Source organism: Rhinopithecus bieti, unplaced genomic scaffold (genome assembly GCF_001698545.2).
Source record: "Rhinopithecus bieti isolate Rb0 unplaced genomic scaffold, ASM169854v2 scaffold_4129, whole genome shotgun sequence".
NCBI classification, from domain to species: Eukaryota; Metazoa; Chordata; class Mammalia; order Primates; family Cercopithecidae; genus Rhinopithecus; species Rhinopithecus bieti.
The window spans coordinates 740,000-763,373 of record NW_016804391.1 but is presented as its reverse complement, the minus strand read 5'-3'; the positions used below and the strand labels follow the sequence as shown (position 1 = coordinate 763,373).

Sequence of the window (23,374 nt, the reverse complement as noted above, 5' to 3'; positions counted from 1 at the left end):
TTTTTTTGAGAGGGATGCCCTTTCTCTGTCTTACAGGCTGGAGTGTAGTGGAGTGCTATGGTGCAATCAAAACTCACTGCAGCCTTGAACTCCTAGGTTCAAGTGATCCTCCCACCTCAGCTTCCCAAAGTAGCTGGGACGACAGGTGATTGCCACCACTCCCAGGTTTTTTTTTTTTTTAATAGACTGTCTTGCTATACTGCCTGACCACAAGCAGTCCTCCCACATCAGCCTCCCAAAGTGCTGGGACTACAGACATGAGCCACCACACCTGGCCTCTATTTTACTTGGAACTTTTTGTTGTTGTTGTCAGGTGCCTGGGTTACTTGGAATTATATCATCAAAAAGTGATAGATACTAAGTAGAAAAAATGGAGACATTTCTTTTTTTGTTTGTTTGTTTGTTTGTTTGTTTGTTTTGAGACAGAGTGCAGTGGCGCGATCTCGGCTTACTGCAAGCTTCACCTCCTGGGTTCACACCATTCTCCTGCCTCAGCCTCCCATGTAGCTGGAACTACAGGCGCCTGCCACGATGCCCCGCTAATTTTTTTGTATTTTTAGTAGAGATGGGGTTTCACTGTGTTAGCCAGGATGGTCTTTATCTCCTGACCTCGTCATCTGCCCACCTTGGCTTCCCAAAGTGCTGGGATTATAGGTGTGAGCCACCGCGCCTGGCTAGTAGAACAAATGGTGACATTTCTTACAACTCTTTGTTGTTGTTTTGAAACAGGTTCTCACTTTGTCACCCAGGCTGGAATGCAGTGGCACAATCTCAGCTCACTGCAGCTTCGAAGTCCACAGCTCAAAGGATCCTCCTGCCTCAGCCCTCCAACTAGCTGGGACCACAGGCATGTGTCACCACACCTGGCTAATTTTTTGTAGAGACGGGGTTTTGCCATGTTGGCAAGGATGGTTTCGAACTCCTGAGCTCAAGTGATCTGTTTGCCTCAGCCTCTCAAAGTGCTGGGATTACAGGTGTGAGCCACTGTGCCCAGTGCAAATCTTTAATCCTTCCCTTCACCTCAGATATGAAGTACAATTTCAAGGGCTAAGTCTTCTCTCCTCCCCCATATTTATGCAGGCTCCTATCCTGTTAGTCTAGCTAAACAGAGAAAGTCATACAGTAGAGAAGCACTTGTAAGATTCAGGAACCAGTGAGGGACTACTTCTCTATTTAGGGAGCATTAAGAACGAAAAGAAACATCTGCCTTATGCCTCCCGTAGGAGGTCCTTTTTCTCCTCCCCCATAGCCTATGTCCTGAAACCCACAGTGAAAGACACACATTCAACTCCCATACTTTATTGGGACAAAAGAGGAAGGATGCAAATCATCACCACAGGCCCACCCACCAGGGGTGTCCAGGCTTCAGCACCTAGTACAGCATGAGTACATTATCAATACAGACAACGTGGGAGGGGTGGAGTGAGGAAGAGTCCATACACAGGAAGGAGACTAGAGGTCCTTCTAGGCTTGGGGGCTGAGGCATGTATTGTACTGGCACAGTCCACTTATGGATGAAGAAGGAGGTCTAGATTTCCATTTTGCAGATAGATAGGAAGGAAGACATTCCCTTATACAGATGGGAAAAAGGAAAGGGATTTCCTGGAGGGCAATTCCCTTTTTATATATTTGGAAGAAGAGCAGATTTCACCTTACAGGTGGGTATAGGAGGGAAGAAGGAAAGTTTATTTTAAACATTAGCAGAAATGTGGGAAGAAATGTCATTTTGCAGACAGGGAAAATGCTTCTGGGATGGTGTTCACGGGCCATTCCATTCCCAGGTGACAGGAAGGAGACACATACGCAGGAAAGGATCCCAGGGCTACAGAACAAGGGAGGTATACCCCACAGGCACCAGACCCTCCACGCCATCCCGCCCACAGCGGAGCCAGTCCTCATCCACTGTGGTAATGACACGCAGCACTTCCCCACGCCGGAAGCTCAACTGGTCAGGTCTTGCAGCAGTATGATCACAGAGAGCCCGAACTGCCCTGAGGGGAGCCAGAGGAAGATACTGGGATGAAGTGAGGTAGGGGTGCCCAGCTGTCCCCAGGTGTCACCTCTAGAGTGCCTTTGTTGGTTTGGCTCAGTGAACATTGACTGGGCTCTGGAAGGGACTTGAGAACCATTCATCAACATGGTGGTTCTATCTGGGGCCCCAGCCTTCTCCTGAGTGCCAGACCCACTCCAGCTGCTTATTTGACACTATTTGCACTTCTCTCTGATGCTTCAAATTCAACATAGGCAAACGAAATGACTCACCCTCAAAACCAGTCCCTCCTCATGTCGCCTACAGTGGTAAACAGCACCACTTTCTACCCACATTTGCTCCTGGTAAAAACCTGGGCATCTCACTCCATACATCCAATCCATCACCAAAACCTGTTTGGTGTTTCGATCTCCTACTATTCCATCTACTCTTTTTATTTATTTATTTATTTTTTGAGACAGAGTCTCTCTCTGTTCCCCAGGCTGGAGTGCAGTGCTGTGATCTCGGCAGCCTCTGCCTCCTGGGTTCAAGCAATTTTCCTGCCTCAGCCTCCCGAGTAGCTGGGACTACAGGTGCCCACCACCACCACGCCTGGCTAATTTTTGTATTTTTAGTAGAGACGAGGTTTCACCATGTTGACCAGGCTGGTCTTGAATTCCTGACTTCAGGTGATCCACCGCGCCCAGCTGCCAAATGCTCTTATAAAATGTTTAGTGACCAGGTGTGGTGGCTCCCACCTGTAATCCCAGCACTTTGGGAGGCTGAGGTGGGCAGATCACTTGAGGCCAGGAGTTTAAGACCAGCCTGGACAACACGGCGAAACCCTGTCTCTAGTAAAGTTACAAAAATTAGCCAGACATGGTGGCAGGCGCCTATAATCCCAGCTACTCTGGAGGCTGAGGCAGGAGAATCCCTTGAGCCCAGGAGACGAGGTTGCAGTGAGCTGAAATCATGCCACTACACTCCAGCCTGGGCGAGAATGAGACTCTGTCTCAAAAAAAAATTATGTTTAGTCTCTGTAACTATAAAAAAGGTATTGCATCGTATCCTCTTTTTATAGAAAGAATCCTGGCCGGGCACAGTGGCTCACGCCTCTAATCCCAGTACTTTGGGAGGCTGAGGCGGGCGGATCTCCTGAGGTCAGGAGTTCTAGACCAGCCTGGGCAACACGGTGAAACCCTGTCTCTACTAAAAATGCAAAAATTGGCCGGGCACAGTGGCTCATGCCTATAATCCCAGCACTTTGGGAGGCCAAGGCAGGCGGATCACAAGGTCAGGAGATCAAGACCATCCTGGCCAACATGGTGAAACCCCCTTCTCTACTAAAAATACAAAAATTAGCTGGGCGTGGCGGCACGTGCCTGTAATCCCAGCTACTCAGGAGGCTTAGCAGGAGAATTGCTTGAACCCAAGAGGCGGAGATTGCAGTGAGCCCAGATCGCCTCACTGTACTCCAGCTTGGCGACAGAGCTAGACTCTGTCTCAAAAAAGAAAAAAACAAAGCTGGGTGTGGTGGCGGGCACCTGTAGTCCCAGCTACTCGGTAGGCTGAGACAGGAGAACCCAGGATGGGGAGGTTGCAGTGAGCCGAGATCATACCCCTGCACTCCAGCCTGAGCGACAGAGCAAGACTCTGTCTCCAAAAAAATAAAAAAAAATAAAGAATCCAAGGCTCAGACAAATGAGTGACACATCGATAATAAACAGAAAAGCTGCAATGCACACTAAGCATGGTCTTATTTTAAAGCCCAGGTTTTTTTTACACTACCTCCCATCCATGCTGTGATAGCATATATGGTTACACACTAGTGCATCCTCCCCAGTCCTCCTTACCTATGGGTTTGCACCATGCTGGGCGCTGAGGCCTCAAGCTCCTGAGGAGAAGGCGTCTCAGGAGGTGCCCCCCGCTTCACAAGAGCCAACACACTCACTGTCGGGGGCAGCCAGCTAGATGGTCTCCTAAAAGAAGGGACAGAGGGTCACAGCTCAACCCACCTCCAGAAAACCCAAAGAACCCTGGGGTTTGGAGGCAGGGAGAGGCTAAGGGGCTTAATTGTGGTTCAAAAGAGGTCAGGGGTTAGTCACTGCTGAGGGCAGACTGTTAATTATTAGATACAGGCATTTTCAGGCTGATGAGGGAGATGACAACAAAAGTCCACAACACCACAAATCACAAGGAACCTATGGACCCAGCAGGGTCTAGAGAGGCTCAGAACGAAAGGGAGCTAGAGAACATCTCAAGCCATTAAAGAACCACCAGTTATTGAGGCCTGGAGCAGGGATTCGCAATTTTGTTTGTTTGTTTGGAGAGGAGACAGGGTCTCGCTTTGTCACCCAGGCTGGAATGCAGCAGTGTGATTACAGCTCACTGCAGCCTCGACCTCCTAGGCTCAAGCTGCCCTCCCACCTCAGCCTCCTAGAGTAGCTGGGACTCCCACCAGGTGTGTGCCACCGTGCCCAGCTAATTTTTGTATTTTTCTATAGAGACAGGGTTTTACCATGTTGCCCAGGCTGTTTTTCATTTTTCTAAAGGACCAGATAGTAAATACAGTTGACCCTTGAACAAAGCAGGTTTGAAATGCGCAAGTTCACCTATATGCAGGTTTTTTCCAACTGAACAGAAAATACTATATTCTCAGGATGTAATACCCACATATACTGAGGGCTGTCTTTTCCTATACATCAACTATAGGACTTGAGTATGTCAGATTTTAGTGTATGTGAGGGTCCTAGAACCAATTCCCCACATGTACCTAGGGATAACTATATTTTTGGACCTAGGACCAAGAGGGAAAATTGAGATCATTATATAGGCACTTAATATAACCATTAAAATGTAACCATTTTTAGCTCATGGCTGTAGAAAAACAGACTGCCAACCTCTGCCCTAAAGGATCATCACTATAGAGTTTCAAATGAGGCCACTGGGAGATCTGAGAGTCAGAAGGTCATAGAAAGGACAAGGTACCCCATTACCTGGACTTTAGGGCTCCACTCTCATTTTCTGTGGGGCCCCCAGGCACTCCAAATAGTCTTCCCAACCAGAGGCCCCTGCCTGGTGCCATTTCATCTGTGGGCAGGGGTCTCTCCTGTGCACCTTCTTCAGCTGCAGTCCCATGATGCCCCGGTGCCCATCGGGAAAGAGGAAAGCCCTCAGTACCCCCAGAGGCATAGACCCGGGAGGCCTGGGTCAGCTGCTCCCACCAGCTCCCTGGTGTGGGAAGGTTTGGAGAGTCTGAGGGGTCTGGAGCAGCTTCCTTGGAAGTCCCCCGAAGGCTCTGGGCCAGCCGGCCCCCCAAGTGCAGCATGGCTTGCATAGTCTGCTGCAGAGCCGGAGGCGGGCCTGGAGGGGCAGGCGCCTGAGGCGGGCCCAGGGGCAGGTGGTGGTGGTGCTCAAAGAGCAGGTCCAGGTGGAAGGTGAGCACCGACAAAGGCTGCAGCAGGAGCAGCAGCTCTGTGGACAGGGAGGGACAGCCACCATGGGCCAGGGAGAAGAATCCTGTTGGCAGGTACAGGAGGGAGAGCAGGCCTGGAAAAGAGCAGGCCAACATCAGCTTCTGCCCTGGACCTAGTTCCAGAGGACCCCCCAGAGCAGCCCACCAGTCAGCACACATCCTCCCAGGCCTCACTCAGCTGGACACTGGGGCAGAGAGGAGGAAGGATGTAGTGAGCTATAGGACTGACATCCCTGCCTGCGTGGAACCTAGCCCAAATAGGAAGACACACACAGCAAGTGGTGACAAGTAACTGAGTGACAGTACAAAGGCTACAGAGGAGGAGGACAGGAGAGCCATAGAAGCACATACAAAATGGTGTGGGGGTTGGCCTAGTCTGAGGGTAGAGGTAAGGCCTCACTGGGGAAGGACTCAAAGGATGAATGACAGTTCATGAGGAAGCAGGAGGGGCAGGAGGTAGAGGAATAACATAAGCAGGTCCCTGGAGCAGGAAGGGCCAGGCAGGAAGACTGTTGGCAAGACCAGAGAAAGCCCTGGCCTCCAAGGCAGGGGAAGAGGGCAGAGGCCAGACAGCCAAGGCTTTGGGTCTTTCATCCTATGGGCGATGGGCCTCCTTAGAAGGTTTTAATTAGAAGAGTAATAAGATCGGAGATCTGGATTAATGGCATTCTGGCACCAGTGGGAACCAGCAGGAGAGAACCCTTTCCTTCCCATCCTCCCAGCCCATCAGCCCCATCCTCTCCCATCTGAACCTCTGACCTGCATCTTCCTGGAGACTGGAAAACCACAGCTCCAACTGCTTGGTGCTGGGGGAGAAAAGAGGGAATGGAAGTTCAGGGAGGTGGAGGACTCCAGTCCTCTCTGGGTGGAGGATGGGAGATGAGATTGGAAGGAAGGGGGGCCTTCTCTGGGGACATGAGGTACTACTACTGTGTCCCACTCATGATGCTCTTGCAGTCCCAGGTCGTGGGAAGGGCACTGGGAAGAAGGCAACTCACTTGAGAAGGCCCAGGATAAAGGCATGGAAGCGGCTACGGCTGCTGCTCAGCGGGGCTAGACGGCTGACCTGGCTATACAGGGTTCCAAGGGAGCGGGTGCTGGAGCCTGAGAACGTGGGGTGCAGTCAGCCAAGCCCGGCCCAGCCCTGCGCACTGCCGGGTCCCACGCCCTCCTGGCTCACCTGGCTTCACCGACGCCTCCACCACGCTCCAGGGGCTGCTCCTGCGCTGCCCGGTGATGAGGTCCTTCCGGAAAGGCTTCAGCCCGTCCGCCACCAGGGCATGGAGGGCCGGGCAGAGGGTGGTCAGCACCAGGTGCCCCACATCCGGGCTCAGCCGGCTATCACCCAACTGGGCCTGGAGGCGGCGCGATGCGGATGGGTCCAGAGATCCCTCCAGCCACCTCCCGCCAACCGTTCCCGCACCCACCGCGGAGCTCCATTACTCTCCTCATCCCAACACCCTCCCTCCAGCCACCTTCACCTTCTGCACCAAGTTCCGGGCGGCCCCGAAATGCGAGATGATTTTATCCACGGAGGCGCTGACGGCTATCAGGAGACCTGGGAGGGAAGGGAAAGGGAAGACCCTAGGAAGCCGCGCCCCTACCCAGGCTTGCCCGAGGGGCGTGGAGAGACTGCCTTCGGACAGCCTGAGAGAGCAGGGCCGGGGGCGAGGGGCAGTTCATTTGGAAGCGCGGGGTCGGGAGTCAGGGTGCTCTACCTTTCTTCTGCTCCTGCAGCTGACCAGTCCCACTCTGGGCTTCTGCCATCCACAGCCGCTGGGCTCCGGGGACACCGGCGAAGGACCACGAACTACGGACTGGCGTAAGGGAAGAAGGGCGCGGTGACACTTACCAAGGGTTATTCCGAGGACTCCGGGCTTCCACACAAGTTGTCTCCGGCGGGTCTCCCCGAAGGGGCTTGGGGAGAGGAGGCGCAGGGCCGCCTGGAGCACGGGGTAGCTCGACCCGAGCCCCGGAGTGAAATCCCGCACACTTCCCGGCACTCGCTGTCCCCCAGCCCCATCCCGGTTCCCGGTGCCCTCCCTCAGGGCACAGCCCCCACCTCCAGGATCCCGGAAATCCGGGAGCGAGACGGCAGCGCTCACCTCCCGCCTGCCCTGCTAGGGCCTGTAGGGCGGGAGAGGACAGGGCGCGGGGAGTGAGGTGCAGCCCTGCGCACCGCCCCGGGGCCCAGTCCAGCCCGCGGAGCCCTGGGGAGCACGTGGGCGGCATGGACCAATGGAAAGACAGACAGAGGGGAAAGGGAGGAGACGCAGGGAGGCGAGACCCGAGGATTGGGAGGCTGGAAGGCGCCGGAAAGGGGAAACCCGGGTTCCGCAGCAGTCTTTCGGTGGAGGGTGCCCTCTTCATCCCGCATGGGACTGGACTCGCGGAGAGGGCGTGGCCAGAACCTCTAGTGCCAATGAGCTCCCGGGAGCTTCACCCTCCACCCCTCCCGAGCAAGGTGGGGGGACAGGCCCGAGATGCACAGGCCAAGGAATTCCACGGAAGGTGTGACCCAAAGTCCCTAACAACAGACTCGCTGGGACCCCCTAGACTTGGCATGGAGGCTGGGTAAACCCGTGTCCATTATGCCCAGGCGGGTCTGGAGGGAGAGGGGACCGGGCCACGGAGCAGGAAAGGCAACAACTTCCCCCCTCCAGCACTAGGAACGGGGCCAGATTCCCCAAAACCGACGAACTTGCTTGGAGTCGGCCGAAACTGAAGGGCGGGACCAAGCTGGGCAACCCCAGAAAAAAAGCGAAAATGGGGCCGGGCGATAGTGGGAGGGGCCTTGGAGTGGGCGGGGCGACCCGCCTGAGGCGTGGCCCGCGGGGCTTGCCCGGGTCCGTCTTACGTAGCCTGGGCGGAGGCGATGGGCTCCTGGTCCAGCGAGGGGCCTTCGGCGGACGAGGTTGCGGTGGCAGCGGGGGGGCGGGTACCTGGCGGGGTGGGGGAGCCGCGGCGGGGAAGGTGCTACTTCTGGGAAAGAGCGGGGACAGCAGCAGTGCCAGCTCGGGGCTGGCCAGGCAGGGCAAGGCTCCCCGAGTCGGAGGCGAATAGGCTCCCACTGGGGACAGGCGGACGGGCAGCAGCTGCTCCTCTGGGGGGCTCGGCGCCCCCAGCAGCCGCAGCCCGGCGCCGGACCACCCGGCCAGAGGAGCCAGGAGCAGAGACCCAGCTGCGCCTGCGCCCCCACCCTCCAACAGGGGGCGCCCGTCGGCCGAGAACCGGAAAACCAGGGGCCGAGGGAGCAGGAGGGGACCGGCTGCAGGCGGGATTGGCGGGGCCAGGCGCAGAGGGAAGGAGGGCAGCGGGATGGGCAGCCAGGCAAGGAGGGGCGGGAAGAAGAGGGAGCAAAGAGTTAGTCCCGTAACCCAGTGACCCACCCAGTTTCCCTTTCCCGGAGCGCTCCCTGGTAGAAGGGGCGGGGAGGATGGGTGACACAGAATGGAGGGAAGACAGGGGGCCGGATTGGAAGCCTAGGAGGCGTGAGCGGCCGAAGCCCAGCCCTCCTCCCGCTTCTTGCGATCTCTTACCCTCCAGGCCGGCCTGCGCGCCCGGCTTTCCCGGCTCCTTCGCGGCTGGGGCCTCCTCGCCAGCCGCTGGGCTGACAGCCTGGCCCTCCTCGGACTGCCCCTCCGCTATGGGCTGCAGTCCGGGTCGGTTCTTCTTCCTTCGGGGAGGGACAGGCGGGGTGGGGCCGGGGAGGGACCAAAGCCCAGCCAGCTGGGGGGTCTCGAGGCGGGACTGGCGGGGGGGGGGCCCGGCTTCGGGACCGGAGTTCCTTGAAGGTGGTGACTTCCCGAGGAGGTGCCGAGGAGCCGCCCAGCGACCCCGAAGGGGGCAGCTCGGTGTCGGGCGAGAAGACTATGAGCCAGTCACTGCGATCTTTCTTGGCCTGCGGGACGAGGGGCAGCCCTGGGCCCCGCTTGCGCTTCTGGGCCAGCTCGTGGAAGGACGTGATTGTCCGGTGGGGCACCGGCTCCTCGCTGACGTCACTTCTCCATCCTCCATCAATTTCCCCTGCATCTGTTTTCGAGCCAGAATCAGTTATTCTTGTGTTGGTTTTCCAACCAGAGTCGAATTTTTCAGGTTCATTTTTCCAGCTAGAGTTAACATTCCCGTTGTTTTTCCAACCAGTGTTATTGTTTTCTGTGGTTTTCCATTCAGCTTTAGTTTTCTCTGTGTCAATTTTCCAAATTGGGTTAATCTTCCAACTGGGCTCCGTTTTCCCAGCGTCGATTTTCCCATCATCCGCCTCTAAGAGCTCAGAAGTAGGGAGATCCTGCTCCGCGCTCTCATCCTCTTCCTCCAAGCCTGGGGAAGGGAGGTCCTGGCAGGTGGTCAGGGCGTTGCAGTTCGAGTCCAGGCCAGGATCGGGTGAAGAAGAAGCTCTGGAGCAGGAATCAGGAGAGCAGCAGAAGCTGTCCGGTGAGCAGGTGCCAGGGCCTGCTGAAGCCAGTGGGGAACCCTGCTCCAGGGGGATGATACTGGGCTGAGGGTGGGCATCCTCATCACCAGGGAGGTCCCGCAAGTAGACTGAGACAGGGGACTCATCGGGGCTAAGATCTGAGCAGGAGCTGAGCGAGGAAGAGCAGCCTGGGTCTGAGGGAGAGGCAGCCCCCTCTTCCTCCTGTGATGGGTCCTGCCGGTTTTCTAGGCCCGGACCGTGCTCCTGGCAGCACCGGCAGGGCACAGCTGGGCTGTTGGAATTGGCGTCCACCAGGGTGCCACTGCAGGGTCCCCTGCTCTCCTTGCCCCCAGTGTCTCCTGGGGGAGGGGATGTGCTCAAGGGCCCTTCCCGTAGCTCAGGACGGCGGGACAAGTGCAGGCCCAGGGAGACGTGCTGGAGGTGGATGTGATTGAGGTTGCAGAGTAAAGCTCTCTGAGGAGACAGCATGGTGCCAGCGGCGATGGGATGGCTTCTAGAGAACCAGGAGGGTAGGGTCTCCTACATCCACCTACCTGGCAACCACAGATGCAGACCTAGAAGACAGGGGTGGCGAAGCGCAGCCAGTGAGGACAGGAGCTGCGGGAAGGATACCGAGGTGACTGACGACAGCAGCAGGCCTGAAGGCTCTGGCTGCTTTGGAAGATATTTCAATGAGAGCAAATCGCAATCGACTGGCCATTAGTTTCCACTGCAGTGTTTGCAGGTGGAGTCAAATGTAACCCCCCGGGAATGGAGCCAGGAGGGTCAGAGAACGCGGCTGCGCTCTGGATTTCCGAAGGGGGGCGGGGGCCTGGAAGAGGTCCGGGCCCAGAATGGACCTCCGGGTCCCTGCTGCCGCAATCTGGCCCTGCCCTCCTGCCTACCCCTTACTTCCAGAGGAAGGGACCCAGGGAGACCCACCCAGATGCCCTGAAAGGAGGCAGGGGATGGGGGTGGGGCGATATGCAGAGTTTGCCTGGTGAATGCAGGAAAGGGGTGGGAGCTGGAGAGGAAAAGGATGGAGCAGCCGTCAGCTTGTCAACTCCGTATCTGCTGGCTGCCTCGGCCAGGCTCCAGCCTGAGCCCTCGCCCCTCGGAACAGCGGTATGTCCATTCTCTCCGCATTCGTCTCCATCGTTCAGTCACCACCGCACCCCTTCTCTATTCATTTCTCCTGCTCCCTTGTCCTGCCCCGCCCCTTGTGCCCTGGTCCATCAGTCTACACCCATGGGCCGAGCCCTCCTCACCAGGGTCCTCCTGGAACCGCTCCGGCTTGTCCGCGGCTCCCACGGTCCCCGCCCGGCGGGGCACAGAGCGGGAGGGGAGGGGCACTAGCACAACCCACTCTGCGCAGCGCATCTGCACCCCTTCGCGCATGGGCGTGGCGTAGCTCAGACCCGCCCCCAGCGCTTAGCGTCTTGTGTCACCCACCTAGCGGGTTTGATATATCCCAAGCTTTTGGCCCCGAGTGGGCCCTGATGCAAAGGCCCCTGGGTCCTGCTTCCGTGCAGCGAGTCCTCCCAGCACCCCACCCCGCACATTCTGGAAAGAGCCAGACTCTAGCTGCGCCAAGCAAGAACAGAACCACAAGAAGGTTACACAATTATTTATTGAGAGCCTCCTCTCCCCGCCCTTGCAACCTCTAGGTCACTTTTTCCGCTTGTAGATTTTGCGCGCAAGCCCCAGAAAGATGGCTGGGGGCAGGGGCGCTGCGTACTGTTCAATGAGAGCCATAATGTGGCTGTAACTGTCTTCCTCATATTGCAAGAACACAGCCTGCAGATCCAGCTCCTCATATAGTGCCTTCACCCGGGCCACTTTCTCAGCCTCCTTCTGCCCGTAATTTTCCTAAAAGGGGTTGGAAGACAGGAAAACGGGCTTGGCCTTCCCCAGAGCCTCCAGGACCTCTCCACTCCCCTCATTCTCATATTTCAGAACATCTCCAAAGCCACCCACTCCTTTCCTCCCTCCAATGTTCAAGTGTCTCCAGGTGGCTAAGATCCCAAGCTTCCCTTCCCTATCCCAAATATTCCCTACATATTGCCTCAGACCAGGTGTCCTCTACTCCAGGGTTTCTCAACCTTGGCACTATTGAAATTTGGGACCAGATAATCCTGTCTGGGGGAGCTGTTCTGTGTGCTACATGTTTGGCAACATCTTTGGCTCCTGCCAACTAGATGTCTGTACCACATGCACACACACAGAGTTGTGATGACGATGACAAAAAATGTCTGCTGACATTGCCAAATGTCCCCTCGGGAGAAAAACTGCCTCCAATTGAGAACCACTGCTCTATCCCTTTCCCCTAGCTCAGGGACCCACCACCCTCTCTCAGGCACCTTCAGGATCTGGTACTGTTCCGGAGTGGCCCGTTGCAGACACTGAACCACCAGCCAGCTGCATTTGTTGTCCTGGATGTCAGTGCCAACTTTGCCGGTCACACTGGGGTCCCCAAAGAGGTCAAGGTAATCATCCTGGGCGGGGAGGGGGAAGGCAGCAAAGGAGGAAGGATGAGGTTCCTAGGCAGAGGAGGAGTGAAGCTGGTGCCTGTTCTCTGCTACTGCCTCCTGCCTTCCTACCTGAATCTGAAAAAACTCTCCCATCTCCAGCAGGATCTTCTTGGCATTGGCATGCTCCTTCTCACCATCAATTCCTGCCTATAGGGAAAGGTGGGTTAATAAGCCAAACCCCAGAGGTGCCTGCATCTTCCTGGCTGCTTCCTCCCATGGGGTCTTGCCCTACTGCAGCCCCAAATCTCTCCTCTCTCTTCAGACATCTTGGCTTCCCTGACCTAGACAGTCCTGACTGATGGTCCAACCTCAATCCCACTTATTTTTGGCTAGGACTTTCAGGGAGTCATAAAAGAGATGAATCCATTCTAGAGGTGCACAGCCTGTCTTCCCTCACAAATGTCAGTCCCCAAGTCATTCTGATCCATCTTCCTAATATTTTTGCCACCTCCAACTTCTTTCAAGATGAAAAGGAAATGTAGAGAAGCAAGGTCAGGGTAGACAGTTAATCCCACTGACTGCCTTTAATCCATTCTTTTCCCTCTCAACGTGGTTGATCTCCTCCGCACTCCTATCCATACTCAGATGCAGGATATACTGTTCCCCTATTAAGTTCTAAGCACTTTCATATCCCTTGCTTTGCTTAATCTTTACAGTCCTGTGAAGTAGGAATTTTATCCCCAGTTGAGGAAGAGACTCAGTGAGACTGACTTGCTCAAGGTCACACAGCCTTTCACCAGGGGTAGCAGTGTTCACGTTTTCTGCTCCATGCCTTCCTGTCCAAAAGCCCCCATTAGCAGAGGAGAGGGGTGAGGAGGCTCACTCACCATGTACATGGCTGCAGCTATAGGAAGGTAGAAGGAGTAGAAAGCTGTCTTGTACTTGACAATAGATTTATACCTGAGTAGGGGGAGAAGAGAAACTCCTCAGGAGGGCAACGCGCATCCTGAGCCCTACCTCGCTGTCCAGACATGGTTCGCACTGTCACTCACCTCTTTTCAGTGAATCTGCCAAGATCCACATTGCCCTGGGGGGCTGTGATGAGGTCCAGGGTCTGCCCAATCTCAGTCTGATAGGAACTCTAAGGAAGACAAAGACGGCCCATGAGCCAGGCTTTCTCAAGATATATGAAACCCTGGTATCCTGAGCCCAACATCCCATATCAGCTGACAACTGGGCAGAATCAGAAAGGCAACAGAAGGGGAGAAAGCCCCAAAACTCAAGGCCTATATTCACATACACCGGCCTTTATCACCCTTTCTTCCAATTACACAGGGACAGAGAAGCCCCTTCTTGCCACTACCACCACCCCACTTCCCAACTCCCTTCCTCGCTTTCTTTCCCCTCCAGGCACCCTGCAATCCTGTACCCTGAAACCAGCTAGATGAGCATGTCCTATAAAGGCCAAGGCTACCATGGGCACCCTCTGGGCATTGGGCCCTGTCTGCAGCACACCTGCAGGAAGAGCTCGATCAGGTTCAGGTAATAGGGCTGCTCCCGGCAATAGAGCTTCAGCAGGCGGTAGATACATGCTTCCAGGAGGACAGCATCATTGATGGCATCCAAACCCACACCCGGCTATCATGACAGAGAAAAACAAGCAATCAATCTCTAGTCTCGGTTCATACTAAGAGCCATCATCCCAACACCTCAACCAGGCCATATATACCACCTCCCTGTGGCCTGTCCCCATACCCACTGCTACTTTCCTGCCCACCATTACCTTCTGATACCAGCAGATCTGTCCACGGCGGGTGAGGGATGAATCCATGATGTCATCTGTCACCAGGAAGAAAGCCTGCAGCTAGGAAGAGTGGAATAAGACCTGCAGGGCTCATTACTGTTCCTTCTATCAGCAACAGAGCTGCTACTTTATATCTATATCTGTATATAGTTTTGCTTTTTTTTTTTGGTGGGGGACAGAGTATCACCATTATCCAGTGCAGTGGTGCAATCACGGCTCACTGTAGCCTCTACCTCCCAGGCTCAAGTGATCTTCCCACTTCAGCTTCCTGAGTACCTGAGACCACAGGCACACAACACATGCCTGACTTTTTTTTTTTTTTTTTTTCAATTTATTTTTTGTAGAGACAGGGTCCTACTATGTTGCTCAGGCTGGTTTTGAACTCCTGGGTTCAAATGATCCTCCTGCCTCAGCCTCCCAAAGTACTGGGATTACAGGCATGAGGCACCCGGCCACAGCTGCTGCTTTTGATAGTCTCTATGAGCTGGGAAAGTCAGGATGGGGAGGCGGAAGACTTCTGTGCTCTGGAGACTTGGAAAGTGATATAACCTGTTTGGCTCAGACTCCTCGCCTATAAAATGGAACTAAAACACTCTTGTTTTAGGTAAGAAACTAGAACAGATCTTTGACATCTCTAATGAGCCCTAGATTAGGCCTGGTATCAGGGAGATTAGGAAACACCTTCATATACCGTACTCTATTCTTGCCAAACACCTCAATGAATGCTTCAAGTAAGATTTATTCACACGGCCGGGCGCGGTGACTCAAGCCTGTAATCCCAGCACTTTGGGAGGCCGAGACGGGCGGATCACGAGGTCAGGAGATCGAGACCATCCTGGCTAACGCGGTGAAACCCCGTCTCTACTAAAAAAATACAAAAAACTAGCCGGGCGAGGTGGCGGGTGCCTGTAGTCCCAGCTACTTGGGAGGCTGAGGCAGGAGAACGGTGTGAACCTGGGGATTGAAGCTTGCAGTGAGCCGAGATCGCACCACTGCACTCCAGCCTAGGCGACAGAGCAAGACTCCGTCTCAAAAAAAAAAAAAAAAAAAAAATTTATTCACGCAATTGACTTTACATTACTTCCTAAATAAAAGAAGGTTATTCCCACATTGCCCCCAGCACTGTGTTTGAACACCCCGATGACCAGGAACACAGACTTACCTAAAGGAGCTCCTCAGCAGTGCAGGTTAATCAGGTGGAACTGAAATCTGACTTTGACCTATGAGTCTTAGACATCTTTAAACATTTTTAAACACTAATTTTAACTAAGGGCTTACTCTTCTGAGTGCCCATCTGAAGGTACCTGAACGTGTCGGGTTTCCCACTAGACCATGAACTCCTTGGAAGCAGGGACAGTAACTTCTCCCTCTTAGCATTTACAGAGCCTAGCACACCACTAGGCCTGGAGTGAGAGTCTCCTAAACACTTGTCTGACAAAGAAATTAAAGAATAAAACACTCTAACATTCTCTGTGATACTTCCTGCAGTCAGTCATACTATATGTTTTGGTTCCTTAAATAGCTTTTCTCTTTTTTTTTTTTTTTTTTTTTTGAGATAGAGTCTCACTCTGTCGCCCAGGCTGGAATGCAATGGAGCCATGTGGGCTCACTGCAAGTTCCTCCTCCCAGATTCAAGTGATTTTCCTGCCTCAGCCTCCCAAGTAGCTGGGACTACAGGCGCCCGCCACCACCAACTGCTAGCCTGGCTAATTTCTGTATTTTCATTCAGTAGAGATGGGGTTTTGCCACGTTGGCCAGGTTGGTCTTGAACTCCTGACCTCAAGTGATCTGCCTCCCAAAGTGCTGGGATTACAGGCATGAGCCACCGTGCCTGGCCTAATTTTGTATTTTTAGTAGAGCTGGGGTTCCTCCATGTTGGTCAGGCTGGTCTCGAACTCCCGACCTCAGGTGATCCACCTGCCTCAGCCTCCCAAAGTGTTGGGATTACAGGCATGAGCCACTACACTTGGCCTAGAAGACATGGTTTTTAAGACTTCATCCCATCCTAATCCTGTGTGCTATAGTCGATCCACATTGCAAAGGAAGCATGCAACACCGCCTGCCAGAACCCAGCATGGGCCGTGGGGAAAGGACCGTTGCAACAATCACTGCTACTGTTATAGGCAGAGTCCTCAGGGAAGGAGGTATCCATCTGCACCTTTACCTCTGACCTAACCCCAGAAGAGTAGCGTGGAGGTCCTGAGCTTTCCACATCGAAGGCACATGTTTAATTGACTCTGTGTTTATTTGGAGTACCATGGTTTCCCTGAAGCCACCCATTCACGGCCTCTCCCAAGGGTGACTGCAAGGACAATCTCATTTTGGCCACCACCACTCAACCATGATGGTCTCCAAGAGAATTAATTCCATGGCCTCCCCACATTTCCTCTGCCTCCTAGCACTGATTCTTAACCCCACCAGCACTTTCTATTTATTAGGGAAAATTAAAAAAAAAAAAAAACCCAGGCCAGGCACAGTGGCTCACACCCGTTATCCCAGTACTTTGGGAGGCCGAGGCAGGCAGATCACTTGAGCCTAGGAGTTCAAGACCAGCCTGGGCAACATAGTGAGACTCCATCTCTACAAAAAAAACTATTAAAAAAGCCGGGCATGGTGGCGGGCACCTGCAATCTCAGCTACTTGAGAGGCTGAGGTGGAAGGATGGCTTCAGCCCAGGAGGTCGAGGCTACAGTACGCCATGACTGCAGCACTGCACTCCAACCTGGGCAACAGAGCAAGACTGCAAGACTCTGTCTCTAAAAAAAAAATTGAGACCAGGCACGGTGGCTCACACCTGTAATCCCAACACTTTAGGAGGCCGAGATGGGCAGATCACTTGATGCCACAAGTTCAAGACCAGCCTCAGCAACATGGCGAAACCTAGTCTCTAAAAAAAAAGAAAATTAGCCAGGTAGAGGCTCCCTCTTGTAGTCTCAGCTACTTGGGAGGTTGAGGTGGTGGGAGGGTGGCTTTTGCTCCGGAGGCAGAGATTCCAGTGAGCCAAGATCCTGCCACTGCACTCCAGCCTGGGTAACAGAGTGAGACTCTGAATCAAAAAAAATAATAATAAATTAAAAATTTTTAAAAACGCCGGGTGCGGTGGCTCACGCCTATAATCCCAGCACTTTGGGAGGCCGAGGCAGGTGGGTCATGAAGTCAGGAGATCGAGACCATCCTGGCTAACACAGTGAAACCCCATCTCTACTAAAAAAAATACAAAAAAATTAGCCAGGCACGGTGGCGGGCACATGTAGTCCCAGCTACTCGGGAGGCTGAGGCAGGAGAATGGCGTGAACCCGGGAGGCGGAGCTTGCAGTGAGCCGAGTTTGCGCCACTGCACTCCAGCCTGGGAAACAGAGCGACACTCCGTCTTAGGGAAAAAAAAAATTTTTTAAACTTACAGGTGAACCTAGGGTGCTGCCAGGGTTAAGAACTGATTCTAAGCCAGGCACAGTGGCTCACACCTGTAACATCTGTAATCCCAGCACTTCGGGAGGGCGAGGCAGATGGTCGGGAGTTCCAGACCAGCCTGACCAATATGGTGAAACCCCGTCTCTACTAAAAATACAAAAATTAGCCAGGCATGGTGACAGGCACCTGTAATCCCAGCTGCTTAGAAGACTGAGGCAGGAGAATTGCTTGAACCTGGGAGACGGAGGTTGCAGTGAGCTGAGATGGTGCCACTGCACTGCAGTCTAGGCAACAGAGCAAGATTCCGTCTCAAAAAAATAACGAACTGATTCTACCAGTCAACCACTGGCCCCTCGAGGTCTTGCTTCCCTTGGCCCCCATAGCTTGGCTCCTCTGCTCTGCCCTCATCCTCCTTCCCTTCCGCCCTTGCCTGTCATCTCCATATTTTGAATCCCTCAGCCCCTCAGCATCCCTGTCATCCAGGGGCCTCTCCCTGGATGCCATGGGCCTATTACCTCCTTAGAAGCAAATCTCTATTCCCCAGACCCATCTATCTCCCTGACAAGTTCCAGACTGGAATTTCCACCGCCCACGGGACAGGCAGATCCACCTGCTCCACCCATACCAAGAACGTACCCGTGCTGACTGTGGTCAGCACGTCTTCCCTTGAGCCAGCTGCTCCTCTCAGCCAGGAACTCAGCATCATCATCACTCACCAAGTTCTGTATGCTCTTCCCTTTTGGGCTCACTGCCACCCTCCTTGGGCATGGCACCCCTCCCAGAACCTAGTCCCCCTACCACTAATGAAAGCTTTAGGCCATGCCAGCAAATCGACACCTTCAAGACCAAGATGAACTGGTATAGAAGACGAGGGGATGTGGGGATTGGAGCAAACCAGAGAAAGCACACAGGAGAACACATGCCGTCTTGGGGAAGTTACATCCACTCAGCTTCAGCCAATTGTTGCTATGCGGAAACATGGACCCAAATCTTACAATTTCCCAAGCCATGCTAGAAATCTAGGTTTTAGTATGAAATCTCTTTGTTAAATTTAGGAGACTTAATTGTAAAACATTTTCAAAAAACTATCAGTGAACTGCCAGTTTTCAATCTCTGCTTCTGAATAGCCATTGGAAGTCCTCTGTCACTTTTTCTTTTTTTTTTTTTGAGACAGAGTTTCACTGTTGTTGCCCAGGTTGGAGTGCAATGGTGCAATCTCAGCTCACCGCAACCTCCGCCTCCCAGGTTCAAGCGATTCTCCTGCCTCAGCCTCCCAAATAGCTAGGATTACAGGCATGCGCCACCATATCCAGCTAACTTTGTATTTTTAGTAGAGATGAGGTTTCTCCATGTTGGTCAGGCTGGTCTTAAACTCCAGAACTCAGGTGATCCGCCCCCCTTGGCCTCCCAAAGTGCTGGGATTTCCGGAACTCAGGTGGTCCGCCCCACTGGGCCTCCCAAAGTGCTGGGATTGCAGGCGTAAGCCACCATGCCCAGCCTCCTCTGTCACTTTTATAGCCATCCTCTGCTCAAAGGAAAGAGCTGACACCTCCCTGCCCAGTCTCAAGGCCCCAGTCCACACTGTCTACAACTATCTACAGCCATCTTCATACCTAATGCCAAAAGAGGCTCCCCACATTAGTTAACCCTTGGAGTGATTCACTCTAAATTTGGCCATAGAACACTAGAGACAAAGAAACACAAACACAACCCAGAAATAAGTTTCAGGCTCATCCCTCCCTTTCCCACCCAAGTCACCACCACTGCAGGAAACTTCCACTCCCTTCCCCTACCCCTCTCACCAGTTCCACACACCAGCCTACAGTCCAGGCCCGCTGGAGACTATCAGCATCCTGTTTCCTTGGCTCCACCAGCTCCCGGAACGCTACTACCACCGTCAAACCCCGGTGATACTTGCCACCAATGGCATTGTACTCCAGGACCTGGAGGGCAAGGGAAGAGGGACAGGGTATCAGGGTACATACAGAAGCTACTGTGAGTTTTCTCCTTGCTGTCTCCCATTTCCAACCACCCCCTAACTTTATCCTCCACAGCCCCAACTCCTCTTCAAGAAGCCTCTGGAATTGCTACTGTCTTTACTCCTTTTCCAAATTTCTGGAGCAAAGCTAGAAGAGGTCCCAGTGCCCAGGTACATTCTTTCTGCATGGTCTACCCTAGTAAATTTATTTATTTATTTATTTATTATTTTATTTTATTTTATTTTTTTAAGACGAAGTCTCACTCTGCTGCCCAGGCTGGAGTGCAGTGGCACGATCTTGGCTCACTGTAACCTCCGTCTCCTGGGTTCATGCAATTCTCCTGCCTCAGCCTCTCGAGTAGCTGGGATTACAGGTACCCACCACCATGCCCATCTAGTTTTTGTATTTTTAGTAGAGACAGGGTTTCACCATGTTGGCCAGGCTTGTTTCGAACTACTGACCTCAAGTCATCCACCTGCCTCAGCCTCCCAATAAATTTAAAACCTCCATAGTGCAGATTAAATGCTGCTCCCAAGCCCAAACAGGGCTTGAGCCCACGGAAAACTCAGTACACGCTATAGGGATGACTGGCTTGTTCAGTTCCCTCCCCAGGTTCCTTCCCCATCCCCACCTCTCCTAGACTTCCCCTTCCCAACCCATCCCTACTTTTCCAACCACCTCTGCCTACCCAGAGTTCAACCCTCCTGCAAATGATAAGCCTCCTTCACTATATTAAGACAAAACCTGGCCGGGCGTGGTGGCTCAAGCCTGTAATCCCAGCACTTTGGGAGGCCGAGACGGGCGGATCACGAGGTCAGGAGATCGAGACCATCCTGGCTAACACGGTGAAACCCCATCTCTACTAAAAAATACAAAAAAACTAGCCGGGCGAGGTGGCGGGCACCTGTAGTCCCAGCTACTCGGGAGGCTGAGGCAGGAGAATGGCGTAAACCTGGGAGGCGGAGCTTGCAGCGAGCTGAGATCCGGCCACTGCACTCCAGCCTGGGTGACTGAGCAAGACTCCGTCTCAAAAAAAAAAAGACAAAACCTCTCCAAAGTCGGCCAAGAGACAGCTTACAGGGGACCCAAGCTGTGGGATCCATCTCCCACTCCTCCAGTGGTGTCCCCTCTTGCATCTCACTTTACCTTCTGCTGCCCTGCTCTCAATCAGACCTAACTAACAGGGAAGACTTCATCTCGCTATGTCACTCAGGCTGGAGTGTAGTGGCGCAATCGCAGCTCACTGCAACCTCCACCTCCCAGGTTCAAGCGATTCTCCTGTCTCACCCTCCTGAGTAGCTGGGACTACATGTGCGCGCCTACTACGCCTGGCTAATTTTTGTATTTTTAGTAGAGACGGGGTTTCACCATGTTGACCAGGCTGGTCTCGAACTCCTGACCTCATGATCCCCCCGCCTCAGCCTCCCAAAGTCCTGGGATTACAGGCATGAGCCACCATGCTAGGCCAAGACTCTCTTTTAATCCCCATCCCAGTATAGGCAAAGCTCCCCTTTCCCTTGATTCCCCTCAGATATATGAGATAGACAGCATTTATAAAAAGAATTTTAATAGATACTCCAGAATCAACAGGAAAAAAATTGGCAAGTATCACAGCAATAGTTCATGTCCTAGAATAAGGGTTTCTAATGATACAATAACTTTCTCAGGCCCCAGGGAGATAGGACAATATCAGACTGTCTTCCTCCCAGGTCTCTGCCAAGGTATCAGCTTCTGATTTCAGGACACAAAATCTAAGACTTGCCAGGTTCAAGGCCTCCACCCCCAAGCAAAGCAGTTTGGATGACTTTTGGATCAGAGCCAAAAGTCAGGTTTACGGACTGAGTAAGTATACTTGCCCAGGCCCCAACCTCTCCAGAGCAGACTCGAGTCCCTCAGGTAAACGCTTTCTCGGCCAGGCGCGGTGGCTCATGCCTGTAATCCTAGCACTTTGGGAGGCCGAGGTGGGTGGATCACCTGAGGTCAGGAGTTCAAGACCAGCCTGACCAACACGGTGAAACCCCATCTCTACTAAAAATACAAAAATTTGCTGGGTGTGGTGGCACACGCCTATAATCCCAGCTAGTCGGAAGGCTGAGGCAGGAGAATCGCTTGAACCTGGGAGGTGGAGGTAGCAGTAAGCCGAGATCGCACCATTGCACTCCAGCCTGGGTGACAGAGCGAGGCTCTGTCTCAGGGAGAAAAAAAAAAAAAAAGCTTTCTCTCACATCTGTCAAAAGTCCCTCATAAGCCACAGGTGAATCCCACATATACAGAGCAACCGAACCAAAGGCTCACTCCCCCAAGTCATGAATCCCTCACCTCCTTGAGCCGGGCAATAGCATCTCCTGTCTCTGGGTGCCCCATCTCATCCTCAGTCAGCACCCTAACGATCTGGGAGAAGTGCTGAACAAAATCTTGCTTTTCTTGGGCATAAACATCTGATTTCTGGTCTCCGTTCATTCTGAGGGAGGAGCAAAGGGCTCTGAGTAGAAGGAAAAACAAGTCAGAAACCTGATCAGCTGATCCCCTCCCCAAGGCCCCTCACCCCAACCACACTCACCGAGGTTCCTCTGTCCACGCTTGGCACCAGCAGCGGGCACTGTGCCAGGCCAGGACTGGGTACCCGTGCACCAGGGAGGGCCGCCGTAGGGAACCCAGCCACCTCTCCCGGGGTGCCCAGTAGGGGGCTGGCAGCAGGAAGACCCCCACAGATCTCAACCAGCGGGACAGGGGCATCCTGGGAGTGGCATAGGGAGGGGGCGCCAAGCACTCCCTGCAGGAGCAAGCACCAAAGGCAGAGGCATGGTGGCCGCTACCCAGATAACTCCCACCCCAGCCTTAGCCCAGAGTGCCCCTCCCTCTTGTGGAATGTGCTTGGGGACAACAACAAGGATATGCAGGGAACAAAAAGTATGGCTGGGTGACGGAGACCCAACAAATCGCCACTTACAATAAACAGGCTAGAACTCAGTGCCTTCAAGACGGCGTGCACAAGGCTGGGTAAGGAGGTGGTACAGAGTACAGGATTAGGGGCTGAAAGAACCCTTAAGTCATCCTATTTTACACAAGCCAAACTGAGGCTCTAGGAGGTAGGAAGATAGTAGAGGCAAAGCCAAATCTAGAACCCAGGTCTCCCCTGGGCAATGGAGAGGGGTGCCCAGGGTCTGAGTTACGCCCCAAGGAGGGGAGAAGCACTGGGGTGAGAACCCATAGGTGCTGCGTCCATATTGTCCGGGGTGCTGGAACCGCGCGTCCCAAGCCTCACAGGAATCGCTAGGACTGAGCAGACAGGCTCGCAGCAACTCTGGACGGGAGAGAAGGGCTCGCAGCAAAGGAGTAAACCAGGGTCCGGGAATATTGGCGGTTCCAGAAAAACATAAGGACAGAGTTTGGAAGTCTCCGCACCCCCCGAAGACCAGCCAGTCTAGCCCACCGACCTTCAAAACGGACACAACAGGCTGGCCTTCTGATGCCTCACAGTATCGTTACAGAAGTAAGGCCTGGTATCGGCCCCCTTCCTCCAAGGCCCAGCACACATACTCTCTCACCTGTTCCCAGACGCGGATTCCTGCTCCGTTCCGCTAATTGGCGGGTACTCCTGAAAGCAGAATCCGCTCCGCGCTCGGCTCTCTGGATCGAGTAGTTCCCGCTCTCCCCAAGTTATGGGTGGAAATGTATAATTAGACTACAACTCCCAGAGTGCCCGCGGGAGGGACCGATAACGCGATCCTGCGTGGCCTGGCTGGGTGGAGACGAGCCGCGCTGATTGGCTGCTGGCCCTCGTGTGAGCATGGCGCACGGTGACGGACGACCAATGGAAGGGCTGAAGTCTAGAGGTCTAGGCTGGAGGC

General features: G+C 53.8%; 3 protein-coding genes across 9 annotated transcripts; 1 reads left to right on the top strand and 2 right to left on the bottom strand.

The window, feature by feature from the left end:
* Positions 1 to 1,283: 1,283 nt before the first annotated feature.
* RUSC1 (RUN and SH3 domain containing 1) lies at positions 1,284 to 11,215 on the bottom strand. The gene is given in 11 exon segments (XM_017867813.1): positions 1,284 to 1,991; positions 3,823 to 3,948; positions 4,966 to 5,518; positions 6,204 to 6,250; positions 6,443 to 6,548; positions 6,625 to 6,799; positions 6,926 to 7,002; positions 7,163 to 7,261; positions 8,984 to 9,147; positions 9,149 to 10,433; positions 11,127 to 11,215. Coding segments are annotated over 10 exon segments (2,715 nt in total). The 5' UTR covers positions 10,348 to 10,433; positions 11,127 to 11,215; the 3' UTR covers positions 1,284 to 1,822.
* On the top strand, positions 10,451 to 11,536 carry LOC108526850 (putative uncharacterized protein RUSC1-AS1). Its single transcript, XM_017867822.1, is given in 2 exon segments — positions 10,451 to 11,149; positions 11,152 to 11,536. Coding segments are annotated over 2 exon segments (894 nt in total). The 5' UTR covers positions 10,451 to 10,629; the 3' UTR covers positions 11,526 to 11,536.
* On the bottom strand, positions 11,470 to 23,284 carry FDPS (farnesyl diphosphate synthase). Of its 7 annotated transcripts, none has more exons than XM_017867815.1 (11): positions 23,072 to 23,252; positions 22,084 to 22,296; positions 21,843 to 22,005; positions 19,347 to 19,487; positions 14,113 to 14,193; positions 13,845 to 13,967; positions 13,382 to 13,470; positions 13,217 to 13,289; positions 12,459 to 12,536; positions 12,219 to 12,353; positions 11,470 to 11,727 (listed from the first exon to the last, which is right to left on the bottom strand). In XM_017867815.1, the coding sequence occupies exons 2-11, from the start codon at positions 22,257 to 22,259 to the stop codon at positions 11,527 to 11,529; spliced, it is 1,260 nt and encodes a 419-aa protein (XP_017723304.1). In that variant the 5' UTR covers positions 22,260 to 22,296; positions 23,072 to 23,252; the 3' UTR covers positions 11,470 to 11,526. The 7 variants fall into 7 exon arrangements, with proteins under 7 accessions (XP_017723304.1, XP_017723303.1, XP_017723305.1 ...); XM_017867814.1 differs by having other exon boundaries at positions 22,961 to 23,078; XM_017867816.1 differs by lacking the exon at positions 23,072 to 23,252 and adding an exon at positions 22,961 to 23,065 and having other exon boundaries at positions 11,471 to 11,727; positions 14,113 to 14,187.
* Positions 23,285 to 23,374: the final 90 nt, after the last annotated feature.

Bases quoted from the DNA above. Each gene is read 5' to 3' on its own strand.
- FDPS (XM_017867815.1), bottom strand. From the start codon at position 22,259: ATGCCCCTGTCCCGCTGGTTGAGATCTGTGGGGGTCTTCCTGCTGCCA. The intron at 14,194-19,346 runs GTGAGAGGGGTA...CACTCTTCCTAG, and splicing joins TAGGCTGGTGTGTGGAACTG to CTGCAGGCTTTCTTCCTGGT. The intron at 13,471-13,844 runs GTGTGCTGCAGA...TGTCTTCCTTAG, and splicing joins TGATCGAGCTCTTCCTGCAG to AGTTCCTATCAGACTGAGAT.